Consider the following 15,610-nt stretch of genomic DNA (forward strand, 5'->3'; position numbering starts at 1 on the left):
TTTAAAGTTCTCATTGGTTTAGGAGCAATGATGCCTATATTTCTGAGAACTATGATTTTTGAAGACATTTAAATGGCATAGTATGAAATAGTTAAAATTAACAGAGGTTAGGAGATTTTATTTCCTTTCTCGTAATGGACAGAAAACTTTTCTGTCTTTCCAAAATCTTGAAATAGGTTAGTGTTGTGGTTGGGAAATGTTTCCAGAATAGAATCTTTGTGTATTAAGAAGTGAATTTTGCCTCTAGCATTCCATAGCTGGGGTTCATAGCTGGGTTCATGCTCCAGTGTCAGTAGGTAGTACACATGTAGTTAGCAGTTTTTTAATACTTGTAGGTACTTTCTTATTCAACAAGAATCCTCTTAGCAGGCAGTAGCTAATAGGGCCAATAATAGTTTGCTTCCCTTCCCTTCCCCTTAAAAATCTTGGCATAGGCTAAGTGAATAATTCTAGATATTTATGCTGAGCCTCTCTATTGGATAGTCTGATCAGTATCCCCTTTTGCCTTAGACCTTTTTATGTCTTTTACCAAATATACAGTAGTGCTTTGACCATAGCTGTATAGTCAGAACGCTTTGATTAAAGACCTTCAGGGCACATGAATATCTTCAGTACCCTTGTCTGAAAGAAAGTGTTGACTGCTGTACTTTCATCCTTTATGAATTCTTTAAAAGCATCTATTATTTTTAATTTGCAGCAGCTCTTGCCAGGTAAAAAGTTTTGGGAAACAGATGAATCCAGCAAAGATGGACCAAAAGGAATATTCCTGGGTGATCAATGGCGAGACAGTGCCTGGGGAACATCAGGTAATCTAGATCTAGCATCTGTACTGTGATTTATGCCTGTCTTAGAGCTCCTTTCCTCAGCAATTGGCAAGTCATGAATTTTACATCAGCGACATAAGCATGTCAAGCAAATGTCCTGTTCTGTAGTATAACTGCCATTAAGGAGCTTATATGATGTAATATATTAAAACGATTAACAAAATCAAATCTTCAAAATTTTCTGAAGTGATAGCCACATAGAAATGGTCTTATTTAAAATGACCATAATTTTAGCTATCACTTTTTATTTTGTTCTGCTGTCAGCATACTTGGAATTAGAAAGGCCCTTGCCTGCCATTTGAAGTTTATGTCCCCCCTTCCTATCTTGCCCCTGTATACCATATATGGGATGATCAATCTTTATATGTGATTGGGGCCAAATAAATTCGCTGAGCATAGATATTCTTGTGATAGTCTACCCCTGAAGAGGGGTGGGGAGAACTTGTAGAGACACTGACAGCAGAAAGAAATGAAACATGTTAGGAAGGAAGGAGACAACCCCAAATCTGATGTGCTTATAGCACACTGTTAGAAAGGAACCTCATGATGCCAGTGATTTATCAGAAAAGATAAAAGTTATATTGGTTTTAAAAAGGGAAGTAAAATCACATTGTTTTAGTAATATTACCAATAAAATATATTAAAGAAATGCTGCTACTTGAAAGGGGTAAACATTAATTTATCCACTCAGCTAGAAGAACCAGTTATGTGAACTGCTGTATTCCTCTGTTGTCCTGGGTAAATGAGGGGGTGTGTTTTGTTTCTTTAGTTTATGTAGAGTATCAATACTTAGTGAAAGACGCAACAGAATATTTTGGCTCAGCTCACCATAACAGGTTTCCTGATTCCCAGACATTGGTTTATCCATGAGACATCGCTCATAATTTGTTTGGGCCTCTGGCTGCACTGTATCATGCTTGTGTATCTTTTTTGTAGATCATTCAGTTTCCCAGCCAATCATGGTGCAGAGAAGACCTGGTCAGAGTTTCCATGTGAACAGTGAGGTCAATTCTGTACTGTCCCCACGATCGGAGAGTGGGGGACTAGGCGTTAGCATGGTGGAGTATGTGTTGAGCTCATCCCCGGGCGATTCCTGTCTAAGAAAAGGAGGATTTGTAAGTTGGCTTGAGGAACTTGTTCCTTTCTCTTTCTCTCTCTCTTTCCCCCTAAAGCAAAACATGCCCATTTAGTTTTTTAGATACTCACATCACTAATTACAGAGTATTTAAAAACATTTTCATTGTAAATAGAGCTCAGTGTATAGTAGGAGATGTAAGATGTAAACTAAACTTTGAAAAATAGAAAAGTTTTTTTTTTTTTTTCCTGGGGTAGGGGGTCGACCCATTGATAGTAAGGTGAGATAAGAACTGAAGTCTATATCTTAGTTCATTGGCTTGCCAGAAAACATCATTCTTAGTTTAAAACAAAAACAAAAAGCAGAAAAGAGAGGGAATGTAAAAATGAGTTGAAGCTAGGTATTGGTGGGAGAATTATAGATCTGAGAGCAGTGATTTACTGATACCCAAGGAACTTTAAAATGAACCAGATAAGTAGGATCATTCTTGTTTTGCAAGCTGGGCTTTAATTATAGACTCACCTTTGGCCCTCCTTGAATAGCTTTGCTTCTCACAGCTGGCCTGTCAGGAAATTAGATGTTCTAGTAATTCTTTATTTACAGTAGTTTTTAAAAATTCACTGCCACTGACCTCTTTGCTAAATGGTAGCCAAAGCAGCCTCTTTGCCTATAGCCTCTTTCTGTTAAATCTTGGCAGTTTTCTCCAGCATCCTTGATAGCCTTTCCTGGATTGTTTCTTTCTTTATATCATTGACTTTGTAGTGCTAGAAGTCTTAAGATGCATTTCCATTTGAGTCTTTCTTGTTTTCTGTTCTGTGACTGGTTTTATGTTCTAAGTTCTAGCTAGGAAGGCCTCAAGAAACATGATGAATCTGTATTGCTGCTTCTCCTGACTCAATTTGTTTGGTACCTTTCCAAAACCCCTTCTTCTTAAAGCCATTTGGGGCAAATACCACCAGATGGCAAGCATTTACGTGACTGTATTTTCTCCAAATCATATTAGTAATTTTGCATTCATAACTGTCTTACTTCCTTTGTTTGAAAGCATTTGTTACTCAGTATTTCTAGTTTCCTGTGTCTGTTCTTAGATACTAGAGGTATGGTCTTATTTTCCTACATGTAGCTTCAAACTTCTTAGAATAAAAGCAGTTCAAGGGTATAGCTTCCTCAAGTGTCAAATACAGTTCTTGAGTACAAGCCATTCTCAAACTGACCTGATTGCTTCTGGGTCTTTTGACCCTGCAAAGATCAAGTTAGGTTTAGTAGCTTGTGTATCAGATAGACAACACTTCTTGATTTGGAACCTTCCCAAGGAGCTGCTTGGGAAGAAGTTCTACCCTTTGATTATTTGGCTTGATCCCATTGCTCACAGGAACAATGAGTTAGTTCTATTTTTCACTGTCTTCTCCAGCTTACCTCTCTTTCTGGTCTCACACTTTCCTCATTTTATGAATACAGGTTCTGCAGAAGAAGTGCTGCATTCTAAACACAGTCTGTAACTTTTAGTATTTGCTGGAGGACAAAAATTAGTGAGTTGTTAGTGGAGTGAACTGGAATCTTTGTGACTCTGGCTGTGAATTCTGTGTGTGGCCAGTTTCTAGTTTATGGGCATTAGCCATTAGGCATGCACCTGGATAAAGTGAATTTTAGAGGAGGCAGACAACTCATTGGGATTGGAAGGAAGAGAAAATGGTGGGACTGAGTTAACGCCAGTTTCTCCACTAGTTTTCCTTGGTTAAAGGATCATTTTACTAGAAATGGTTTTTATGACAAAAACTAAATATTTTGGATTCAATATCTTATATTTGTTTTTGTAAAGGTGAGTTCCATTCTTAGTTGTTAGGGGAGACTTCGTAAATTTCAGCTGTTTCAAAATACTGTGAGCAGAGGACATTAGACTTCAGGATAGATGAGGTCAGAAGATTGAATTCTAACAATCAGATAAAGTAAATTATCTGAAGTAAGCTTCTGAGGTAGGCATACAGATAAGTGACAATTCTCCAAATCTGTGTTCTAGCTTCTTCTCAGAAGGAAGGTTGTGTGTATTGAAATATTAGTCCATATTTTGAGTTGCATCTAGAGAGTGCTTAAGGAGGACTGAACAGTGGCATCAAGCCACCATGCTGGCATGTACAGTTTTCCGGTGGATGGAGTCCTGAAGATCAGTGATGTACTAACCACATTTGGGGTTGAATCCTACTGATTTTATACCTAATTGACTTTTCTCTGCCTGTTGATCAGGATGACACCTAATCAAAGTTATGTGCATGGAAACCTGAATCACTTTATGGTTGTCATGGTACACATGCATCTTCTTGAAAAAGGCGAGCATTTTCTCCCTTATCCCTCCCTCTCCCCCTCCCTTCCTTCTTTCCTTCCTTCCATTCCATTCCATCCCATTCCATCCCATTCATTCAAAGTGTTGAGTTCAGAGAAGAGGGACAATGGGATATTTGCTTAATTGTGGATAATTTTCTAAAGAGTGGAGCTTGGTAGTTTATGGGTCACAGCATTCATTTATTTTTCCTTTTGAGTGATTCTACAAATATGACTTCCAGTGAGCCATGGAGAAACTCCGATTTACTTCCCCAAGAGCTGAAAACACTATCTCTGATGGCATAGTAATTGTAGATTCAAAGCGAGTCCTAAGAGGGCATTCTTAGCTGTGACACAGATCACCAAGACTTGAACTTTTTAGGTGAAGATGGTTCATAACTAAAGAAATCTATTCTGCAAAGGTTTTCCATTTTCAGCAAGGTTTCCTCTTTTATAGTTGAATGTATTTGGCTCTTTGTCTACCTTCCTTGAGCCTTCCTGAGTTTGTTTTGATTGAACAAATGGCTTCAGTTTAGTAGTTTTGGCTCCTGTGATAAATCAGAATAAGAATCATCATCTTAGCACTTAATGTAAATTCTTATCATTGTGCATAATGAATCCCAACCTTCAGAGCAATACTTATTGGAATAGTAGGAAAACTCATAATACCAATCAAGTCTTTAATATTCCTTTCCTTTTTGTATCCTTTATTTATTCCTGGTATAAGACAGATGGCTTCTCCAATTCCAAACCTAGTATAGAGAGTTACAAAAATCAGATTTTTTTTTTTTTTTTTTTGAGGCCTGGGTTAAAATTGCTCATCTAAGGAGCTTGCTGTTGGTCTTCTTGAATGCCAGCTGATCTTCAAATAGGTTGATGCCTAGCCAGTCTGAACAGCGGATCATAATTTCCACCTTGTTGGTTTATGGTGTGTAGGGAAATGAGAAAACCATATTAAAGTTTTGTTAGGGCAAAGACCATTCCAACCTTGTAGAAGAAAGTGCTTTAAAAAACACACCTTTCCTTTACTTGTTCTGTAGAGTAACTGCTTTCTGACCCGGAGGATGCATCCACAATTATAGCAATTCATTTGGGTTACAAAACTTGATAATTTGCTTTTCTAGGCTTCACTGCATTTATCTGCATCATTGCTGCTTTATTTTGATTTTTGTATAAAAACTTGTGACAGTGTACTACAGATGGAAATGAGGGATTTGAGTCTCAGTTGTACCTTAATTTCCTCATCTACAAAATAGGGGTAAATAAAACCCAAGAAAGTCTTAATTTGTGTGACTATGTAATACATATGGAAATGCTTTACCTTCTAAAGTTTTGCTCTTCAGAGCCAATATACCAATAGCATTAGTGTCCTTTGGGAGCATATTGGAAATGCAGACCGTGCCTGACACCTACTGAATCAAAACCTACATTTTTGTTCAGATACTATGCTTCAGTGATATATATGCATATTAAGTTTGATGAGCACTGCAATAAGAGTCTTGGAGGATTACGTCATTAGGAGGCTATGAGAAACATACAAGGTAGAGTCCCTTCTGATTTGGCCATGCCTTAAATTACATGCTCTATTTTAGTTTCAGGTTTTTATATACTGACTAGATAACTTAAAAAACAAATAAACAACTTTTTTCGGGGAGGCCTTTATCTTTAATAAAAACAAACATCACTTTCCATATGTAAGATGTTTTCTTTTTATTCATGGATATCACAGCAGAGGTGACCGCTCTTATCTTTCTGCACATCAGGAATTGGGTGATTCTGTATACAGTGCCTGGAATAGGCGGTGTTCTACAGTCTGTATTCCTCTACTTTTGCTCATTCTGAAGTTGGGATGCTTATTTCAAGTGATAGTATGTCATCCTTTAATTTTTAGTGTTTCCCCCTTTTTTTGGAGCACACAAAATAATTGTGCCTCAGATTTGATGAAGTGTATAGTTGGTGGCAGGTTGATCCATATACAAGTTTCAGAAAATCCTGTTGCACAAAACATTTAATTATTAGAGCCGGAAGCCGGAATAGTTTCTTTTGGAGTCTAGGGGACAGGATGTTGAGCAGTTTTTAAGCCTTTGGAAGTGGGATTGAGGTCCCCACTATCCCTCCATGAAAAAGGAAGTGGGTAAAAATTGGGGAAGACACTTTTAAGGATTTTTCATTTTTTCCTTAAAAAATGAGTTGTAGTGCTGGGCAGGGTGGCACATGCCTGTAATCCCAATGGGTCTGGAGGCTGACACAGGAGAATTGAGAGTTCAAAGACAGTCTCAGCAAAAAGCGAGATGCTAAGCAACTTAGTGAGACCGTGTCTCTATATAAAATACAAAATAGGGCTGGGAATGTGGCTCAGTGATCCAGTGCCTTCGAGTTCAATCCCCCATACAAAAAAAAAAAAAAAAGAAAGAAAAAGAAAAAGTTGTAATTTTATGAATTGCTTTATTTAATCCCTTGAACAATCCTTTAAGGTATTGTCTCCATTAATTTATACATGAGAAAAACAAGTTCGAGGGGCTGGGATTGTGGCTCAGTGGTAGAGCGCTTGCCTAGCATGTGTGAGGTACTGTGTTCAATTCTCAACACCACATATAAATAAATAAAATAAAGGTCCATTGACAACTAAAAAAAAAAAACCCAGCAAGTTCAATATTAAGAAACATGGGGGGCCTGGGTTCAAACTTTGGTTTTAATTTCAATTCAGAACAGCATTGCTTTCTACTGTGCTATTCTGGCTTATGAGTTGTGTTCCTTATAAAAGGACCATGTTCATTCTTTGTAATACTAGGAATTGAACCCAGGACCTCACACATGATAGTCAAATGCTCTACCATTGAGCTACACCCCCCAATCCTTTTTTATTTTTATTTCAAGACAAGGTCCTTGCTAAGTTGCTGAGGCTGGCCTTAAAGTTGAATCTTTCTTCCTTACCTCCAAGTTATTAAGATTACAAGTGCGCACACCCATGCCTAGCTATGATTACATTTAACATGTTAAATTTAGAATTCTTTTTAAATGGCCAATTTAGAACTTTTACTCATATTTTTTAGTTCTTGAAATATTTTATTAGTAGTGGAACTGTCAACTATTGTACTTTAAAAGAATTTGGCATTTCAGGTTTTTTTGCATTTTGTGAAAAACTTAAGTGCATACAGGAGAAACCAGTATTTTAGTTAACATTGTTATGGTTTTTATGTTCAGTGAGTCAAGCAGATAACTCAAAAGTATTCATTAAAAAAGAAAATTCCTAATTGCATTGAATGTGATTTTTGCCATGTGGAACTTTGTCTTATGATCACTGCAGTAAGAGGAGGAATTAAATTCCGCTTCTTCTGAGTGGGTTCACAGTTAAGGAATATACTCAGAAGTATTATTCCTTTTATGTGAGCCATAAGCACATAGACTTCTGATCTAAAACATGTGGTTCTTCTCCCTATGTGTGCTTTTCTCCCAGCTCTTTGATATGTGGCAGTGAAACATAGTCTTCCATCTCTGTTGGAGTCTGGGACCTCATCCTGACCTTCTTGATCCCACCCTAAAGAATTTCAGCATGGACACTTGCGTTTTGAGTATCACTGGAGTTAGTGTTTGAGCATTATAACTTGGGTTAACATTATCTCTGAAAGAAGCCCCATAGTAACATGCTATTAATCCTTACTTATTTTTTCATTCATTTACCTAATAGGATTTAAACACACTTATGTACTGGAAAATATGTAACTCCTTCTCAAAAAACAAAAACAAAGAAACAACAATAACAACAAAAAACCACAGAACAAAACAAACCATAAGCCTTGCCTTCTGATTTTTATGTTGGACTTAATTATGTCGTTTCTCAATTGTGGATGCTTATCAGAGTTATTGGAGGAAAAACTTTTTATAACATTTGCTGGAGCCTCTAACAGCCCAATTTAATCAGAATCTCTGTGCACAGAACCTATAAGTTTTGAAAAAGACTGATGATCAGCTCTCACTATAGAACCACTGCACTGTTAAAATGTAGCCATGGGAAGGCCATATTGACTCTACGTGTGGATTTGAGAGCTAAACCACTTAATTGGGATATTTGAGATTTTTAATCTTGCTGTCTTACATAGTGTTACATAAGAAATACCATACCAGTGCATCCCTTTTACTAATATTATGTTACATTTGTATAAAATGACTTAATTTCATAAAACCTATACACATGCATTATTTCATTATGTTCATAACTACTCTTTATTAAACAAAATTATCCCTGTTTTATAGATGAGAAAACTAAGACTCAGAGATTAAATGACCTGTCCAAGTCCTGTGACCAGTAAGTGTTAGCTGTTGAGATAGAATATAGGTTTGGTGCACTGCGTCAGTACTTTCTGAAAGACCATATATCTGTGAATTCCTTACCTTAAAATATTTAAGAAGTAAAATATAAAATTTACCAGCCCATGTGTATCCTTCTTTTATTCTCTCTAGGATCTTAACATTCCTAAGAGGCAATTTCTATAATCCTGAACCTGATAACTATCTTTTAATAATAGACTTTGACAAATTTGTTTCAGAAGTCAGGCTTGACAGCCAGTGAGTTTCATTGAGGACTGTTGTTGATTTATTGAGTTTTTTTTTTTTTTCTTTTTAAGTGGGAAATGTATATATTCTGTTCACCTCCCCTGCCCTATTCCTCAGTTCTTGGAATTGAACCCAGGGCATTGTGCATGCTAAGCCTAGGCTCTACCATTAAGTTATAAGCCTAGCCCTTATGTAACATTTTAATTGAACTATTTCCCATGTACAGAAAGGTATACTAGTCATAAATGTTCATTATCATGGATTTCTACAAAATGAAAATAGCTATCCAGATTAAGAAATGGAAACATCTCTCATTCCTTCCCTATAAAAGAAGGAATCTACCATTCAGCTGACACATTGGTAGTTTATTCTGAGTGGGAAATAGGGTGCAATGTTTTGCAGGAATGTATTGTATAGTATTGTTGAAAAGCAGCTGCATCCAGGGAAATGGTTTGAAAAACAAGTGTTTGGCAGTATAATAGAGAAGGAAACTATTAGTGGTAAGGCTGTAGAGGTGTGAGCAGATCCTAAGCAAGCCTTGCATAGGGTGACTGAGGAAAGATAATGTAGAGCACTGATTTAGCCAGTGAATATCCTCTGCCACCAGTTTTCTTGCCTATGGAAACTTGATACTGCTGCTTTGTCCTCTTTCCTTTGAGTTTTTACATGTAGATGTTTTAAACTTCTTGTGAAATATTGGAGTTGATTTTGATTTGTGAAGATTCCTTTTGAGTGGCAGTGGGATGATCCTTGTAATGTTCTTTTGCTTTAGACATTAATGGATTCTGATTCAGGGAGTGTTATTTATTATCTATACCACATTACTACCTTTTAGGATAATATTTGATTATAATAAAGATACCAGGAGGATACTTCATATTTAGTAGTATAGTTTTGTAGTATTTTTTTGGTCTTCTTATAAATTTTTTAAACTCATTCGTTATGCTTCTGCCAGATTCTCTATTTAGTGCTAGGGATATGAAAACGAACAAATAGCCTCTGTCAGTTTTGTCTTTGAAGTGTGAAGAAAGGTATTGTTTCTGGTTATCTTAAAAGATTGTTTTTGTCTTTAGAGCTCTGTCATTACTACTTTGCTTTGGGATCTCAGTGTAGTGCTTATTCAGTCTTTGATTCAACAGCAGTCCAAACTGGAAAGATTCTACTCTGAAAGGCTCATTTCCATGGCTGCCAATGCTGTTGTTTACCATCTTGATGTCACATGAAGCTAAGTTTTATATCCTTTCTAAGTGCCTTATCTTATGTGTTTTTTTTCATATTATCCTTGAAAACTTTCTTTTTCTGTATCACATTTGAATATAGCATGATTTAAAAGTAAAATGGGCTCTAAGTTAGTCAGAATGTCTAACATCAGGATCCTTGAGTTAATCTTTCCAGGCCAGTGATTTCCAAGAACTACCCTGAGGACATCTAGTGATTTTTAACTCTATGGACCTGTCCCTGCCCACAGACGCATGTTCACAATTGTTTTTGATGACTGGAAATTCTGCACAGTAGCTCTCATTCTTTGTTGATTGGTTTTGCCTTATACCATCAGCTTTAATTTGGACTGCACATTTTTCTTCATTAAACCAGGAATCAGTGGTGGGAAACAGCAAGATTGCATCCCTCTAATTTTTAAAAGCTAAGGCTGCTTGGTACTCTTTGGTGTAAGATTCTTTAAAGTTCTCTATGTCATGTCAAGCTACTGTCTGAGTTTTTTTTCCTTTTGGAAATCAAGGTGAATTTACTTTATGTGTTCAGGGGTTAACTTCGGATGTTAGGAATAGGAGACATAATTTCCTTAGAAGGCAGGAAGGATATAACTGTTTCTGAACCAGATCAATTCTTTTAGGTTCAGTGTTTTAAGCTTTGTAATTTGAAACATTTCAGATATAAATTATCTTGTAGCAAATGCTTCAGAATATCCCCACTTATCTCAAGAATAATTTGCCTAGAAATAGGCAGGTAGTAGAAGATGGCAGAGTACTTTCATGAAAAGAATTAAACAGGTGTATTATTTTTATTTTTTAGGTCTGTTTATTTTGAAGCTTTAAAACATTTTAAAGTTAAGGGCCATCAGTGAATTGACCAGAGAGCCCTATGTTTTATAGGGTGAAACTGGGATGTGGTGGTACAAATTGACAGGGGATGTGTCCTGTGATCCAGAAGAGAAAAACTGAATTGAAACAGTGTTAGAGAAGTAAGCAGGGATTTTCCTAAGATAAAGAGGAAGTGACATTTTATGGGCTTTCCCTCTATTTTGTTAGTTATACCTGGTTGTTATTTTGTGAATCTAGCTATTATGTAGATGTAGATTTGAAAATAGAGAAGTGGGATCAAAAGATAGAATATTATGGTTGGCTTTTGGACAGAAAGGGTAAAAGCAAAACGAGCACACAAACACAAAACCAGTGGGGGTGGTGGGGACTTTGGGTATGATAAGACTGTCCTAAACTTTGTAATGTAAATATATGTATGTCTCCCCCATTTGGCAAGAGTTTCTGCAGTGTTCCTGCCTCTGTGTTGTTTGTTAATTAGATTGTAATGTCTGAAAGACACTCTCCTGTTCTGCTTAGCCTCTAGTGTAGTCTGGTGTCCACAGTGGTTGCCCACTACTGTTAGTTGATGATGATTAGTGAAGCTGAAGCTATTTTTTAAACAGGGCCCAAGGGATGCAGACAGTGATGAAAACGACAAAGGTGAAAAGAAGAACAAGGGTACGTTTGATGGAGATAAGCTAGGAGATTTGAAGGAGGAGGGTGATGTGATGGACAAGACCAATGGTTTACCAGTACAGAATGGGATTGATGCAGACGTCAAAGATTTTAGGTTTGTATGTTTTACACTTCTGATTTTTTAAAAAATGGGGGGCTATGGGTTTTTGTTTGTTTTGATTTACTTATATTTTACTCCTCCCGCCTCCCCCCATCATGTTTCCTTTTTAAGAATTGCTTCTAGTATAGGCCATGCCCAAAGATGTAAATTAGCTGGTAAGGTGGAATTTTTTAAGAGTTGTTATTGCCTGATGCTTTGCCAAAATGGTAGATTCTGAATTTGTATAGAGCTCTAGAATTTACTGTATACAAATGATTGATAAAATTTGAAGATTCATTAAGATTGTCTCTTATCCTGTAAAGATCATCTCAGTAATTCTCAAATGGCAAAATCACCAGGGATAGGTACCTTGGAACTTTGCCCAAGTTTCTCCTATATTACTGTATTAAAGAGTTGTGGTTATTAATGAAAGTGTGTCATATCCCTCTGACACATTAGAAGAATAGTTGTGAACCCATGCATTACCTCATTTGAGTTTCATAAGATCATTTTGAGGTAGGTGGGTGAGGTATCACTTTCCTCACTTTGAATATCCAGAGATGTGGCTTAAATGATTTGTTGTTAAACATATCCCTTCCATGGATACCTCTCATCCCTCCTGTGGTTATGATTTATTAGCAGATTTTTACCTTGTGATTCAATATACACAGTATTATTTGTCTTCCATAGTTGGCAGATATTTCTTCTTTATGTATGATAACTTTAGTTATGGTACATAATTTTTAAAATCTGTAAAAGTCACCATTTAGTGATATATGGTCAATAATTTAATGCCAGACTGAAGCTAATGGGTGTGTATTTTCATCCCCCCCCTCTCCCTCCCTCTTTCTCTGTCTCTCTCTCACACACACACCATCCTAACATCTACCAAACTCAAAATTAAAATGTATTTTTTATCATTTGTAGAACAAATGCCAGTTGATTAATATTTCTAATTCATTATCTTGAATGTGCATAGAATTATAGTATTTGAATGTAATATGATGCACAGGGTGATAAACATTTTCTTAAGGACTTTCAGAGTTCAGGTGGTCTCTCTACCCTGAATTTCAAGCATCCAGTAGCAATATTTTGGGATATTTAATGGGGGGGGGGAGGAGAAAGAAGAGGAGGTAGAGGAGGGGGAGAAGTAGAAGAAGAAGTGGTGATGGTATATATATGTACCACCTATATGATTCCTTTTAGGTATGAAGGGCATTGCTGTATTCCCTCGACATTGTATGTTAGTTTGATTGTAGATATTGTCATCTTGCAGTTCCGTACATAACATGGTGGTATATCTCAGGATACCTAGAATAGGACTCATTTATAACTATGTCCCAGGTAATTATGTAGTAGTGCTTTTTTTTTTTGGGGGGTTCTTTGATGTGTCCTGGTTTGGATGATAAATTAGTTTTGATTTTAAGAATTATCTTGTTATCAGGGACATATCATAAATAATGGATTAGTTTTTACTATTTTGAGATGGTCTGCTTCTGGTTTCTTGGAAGGGAAAGACAGTTTACCATTGGTCAGTAATACCAATCACTCTGAGATGGGGAATTTCTCCTAGAAACCAACTTCTCGCGTTGGTTTTATATTTACGAGAGTAGATGTTGCTTTTGGGGGCCATATTTTACTATGTGTGTCTTGGTAGGTCCCTGTGTTTTCATGGTTGCCACAGGCAGCAATTCTTTCAATTTATATATTCCTGAAATATGGACTTATTGGTAAAGGGATTGTAAACTAATAGCATTTAATGTAATTTAAGGGGCGGGAAGGTGGGAAGTCAGGCAATAGAAGCATCATTTCAGAGGATATTACCTGTAAGCACCATAAAGGATCTCTGGGTATTTTGTTGAAATAGCTTTAAACATTGTTAATAATGAGCTATGTCAAGGACATTGTCCTTAAACATGGGGTTGCTATAGTGTCCTTCCCTGCTCAAAATAAGGTTTAATGCCCTTTACTTTCTCTGTTTAGCCGTACCCCTGGTAATTGCCAGAACTCTGCTAATGAAGTGGATCTTCTGGGTCCAAACCAGAATGGTTCTGAGGGCTTAGCGCAGCTGACCAGCACCAATGGTGCCAAGCCTGTGGAGGATTTCTCCAACATGGAGTCCCAGAGTGTCCCCTTGGACCCCATGGAACATGTGGGCATGGAGCCTCTTCAGTTTGATTATTCAGGCACGCAGGTGCCTGTGGACTCAGCAGCAGCAACTGTGGGACTTTTTGACTACAATTCTCAACAACAGGTACTGTGTGTGTCTCTGTCACCCTTTCTATTCTCCCTCCAGCCAGCACATTATTCAGCTTCTTAAAATGAGGGGATGGGGGAGGGTGACATGATTTTAGATTGTCATTAGCCAGCCCTATTAATCCTTACAGTGAAGTGGGGGTTTACAAATTCTGTCTTTCCCCTCAAAAGCTAGTTCTCATGGTGCTGTTAACTGGCAAGAGAGCACTCTGCTCTTTGTGTATTTCCTTTGGCTCTTCTCTCTCTTCATCACTTGGAGATTGGGTGAGGTGACCTTACCCCTTGGATCACAACCTTCTGAGATGCTAAATTACTTTCCTGGAAGATATATATAGTTGTGATGCTTCTGGATTGTTTTGTTTTTAAAATAGTGAGCTATTACCTACCACCATCAGGAGTGCGTTGCCAAATCTTCTCATCAGTCTTGACTTTAAGTTAGTTACTGTAGATAACACTGGTAACAGTCTGGTACCTTCAAAAGTTAGAATGTGATTAAAGGAAAACACATGTAAATAATTCTGTTAGATCTGTAGTGAAATTACTTAGTCCTTTTCTTTTATTCAAATGTTTCTGGGAAATTTTTGTATGTGTATTTTCTGCTTTTGAAGGCACAGTAGGGCTAATTTGAGGGCTTAGTGATTCTTCTGTTTGGTTCTTTTTAAGAAAAATCAGCTGTCTGAACTATAAAAGGAGAGCATGTAGTTTCATCATCTTGTTGAGTACCACAAAAGCAGTTTGATGGACCATGAATTTCTGTTACTATTTAGTTTTTGACTGGAACATAAATATAGACTTTTAGTTTTGAGAGACTGGAGTTTACAAATGCTGTTTCTATTGGGAAATGAGCTTATGGTCTTTTGAGATTAGTTGTACCACGTTTTATCTTTAGTTTCTGTCATAAATAGTAGATTTTTGATTGGTAAGACAACTAGACAACAAAGCTAACTATATGAAATTTACTAAAAGAAATTTATTTGTGTAATAATGTGAATGTGTATGTCTATGTAAGTTTTCTTTGGCTAGGAGGTAAGACAGTACTGGGTATTGAACCCAAGGCTTTGTGTATGCTGAGCCAGTGCTCTACCACTGAGCTACACCCCCAACCCTAAGTTTTTAATTAGCAGACTTTTTCCCATGGAGGTTAACTGCAAGCACTCCCTGTAGATCCCTAGCAGGTGGCCTACCTTGATAAAAATAATCAACTTTCTGTGCCTTTTCTTTATGACCATTATTGATTCAATGCTTCCATTTCCAGTCTAACCCAACCTCACCCTTATTATTTAAGAAGAATTTGTCTTTCATCTCTTATGAACAAAAATCTGGTTCTCTTTTTCACTTAACTGTGGGGAGTTAGAATTCTTTTTGATTTATTGATCTCTGGTTTCAAAATAATTTTTTCAGGTTTTGGGAGGCTGGATAATTATTGGGATTTGAACAGAAACTCACAAGTGTTTAGCTTGATTACATCAAAATTATCTTATTTAGAAATACAAAAGTAGGAGTGGCTTTACTGTGTGCCCTATTTTAGCACTAAGCATCATTATTTTGAAAATTAATCTGTTGTTGGGGTTCTGGCTTCCCATAACTATATTAGCCGATGTGGCAAGGGGCATATTTATAGTTACACCACTGTCGTATGATGTGATCATTGTCGTTTTGTCCCATGGGCCATCAGTATTGTTTTTTTTTTTTTTTTTTTTTGGTGCGTAGATTGTTTTACCCATTCTTCTACTGGACACTCTAATAACATACCTGGAAACCACTGTCCCAA

At 36.9% G+C, this 15,610-nt stretch overlaps 1 protein-coding gene across 16 annotated transcripts in view; it reads left to right on the forward strand.

The window, feature by feature from the left end:
- Positions 1 to 15,610, forward strand: part of PUM1 (pumilio RNA binding family member 1) — a 123,337-nt gene that overhangs the window by 57,165 nt on the left and 50,562 nt on the right. For 7 of the 16 annotated variants that reach the window (XM_081308370.1, XM_081308380.1, XM_081308383.1 and 4 more), the window contains exons 4-7: positions 698 to 806; positions 1,761 to 1,939; positions 11,432 to 11,598; positions 13,567 to 13,837. The exons of 3 other annotated variants lie outside the window; for them this stretch is intronic. In XM_081308370.1, coding sequence (XP_081164496.1) covers positions 698 to 806; positions 1,761 to 1,939; positions 11,432 to 11,598; positions 13,567 to 13,837 — 726 coding nt within the window. The remainder of the gene's footprint in view (positions 1 to 697; positions 807 to 1,760; positions 1,940 to 11,431; positions 11,599 to 13,566; positions 13,838 to 15,610) is intronic. 6 more of the 16 variants (XM_081308385.1, XM_081308371.1, XM_081308372.1 and 3 more) reach the window with 3 other exon arrangements.

The sequence above is a fragment of the Spermophilus citellus genome (assembly GCF_964194105.1).
Source record: "Spermophilus citellus genome assembly, chromosome: 9".
Taxonomy (NCBI): Eukaryota; Metazoa; Chordata; class Mammalia; order Rodentia; family Sciuridae; genus Spermophilus; species Spermophilus citellus.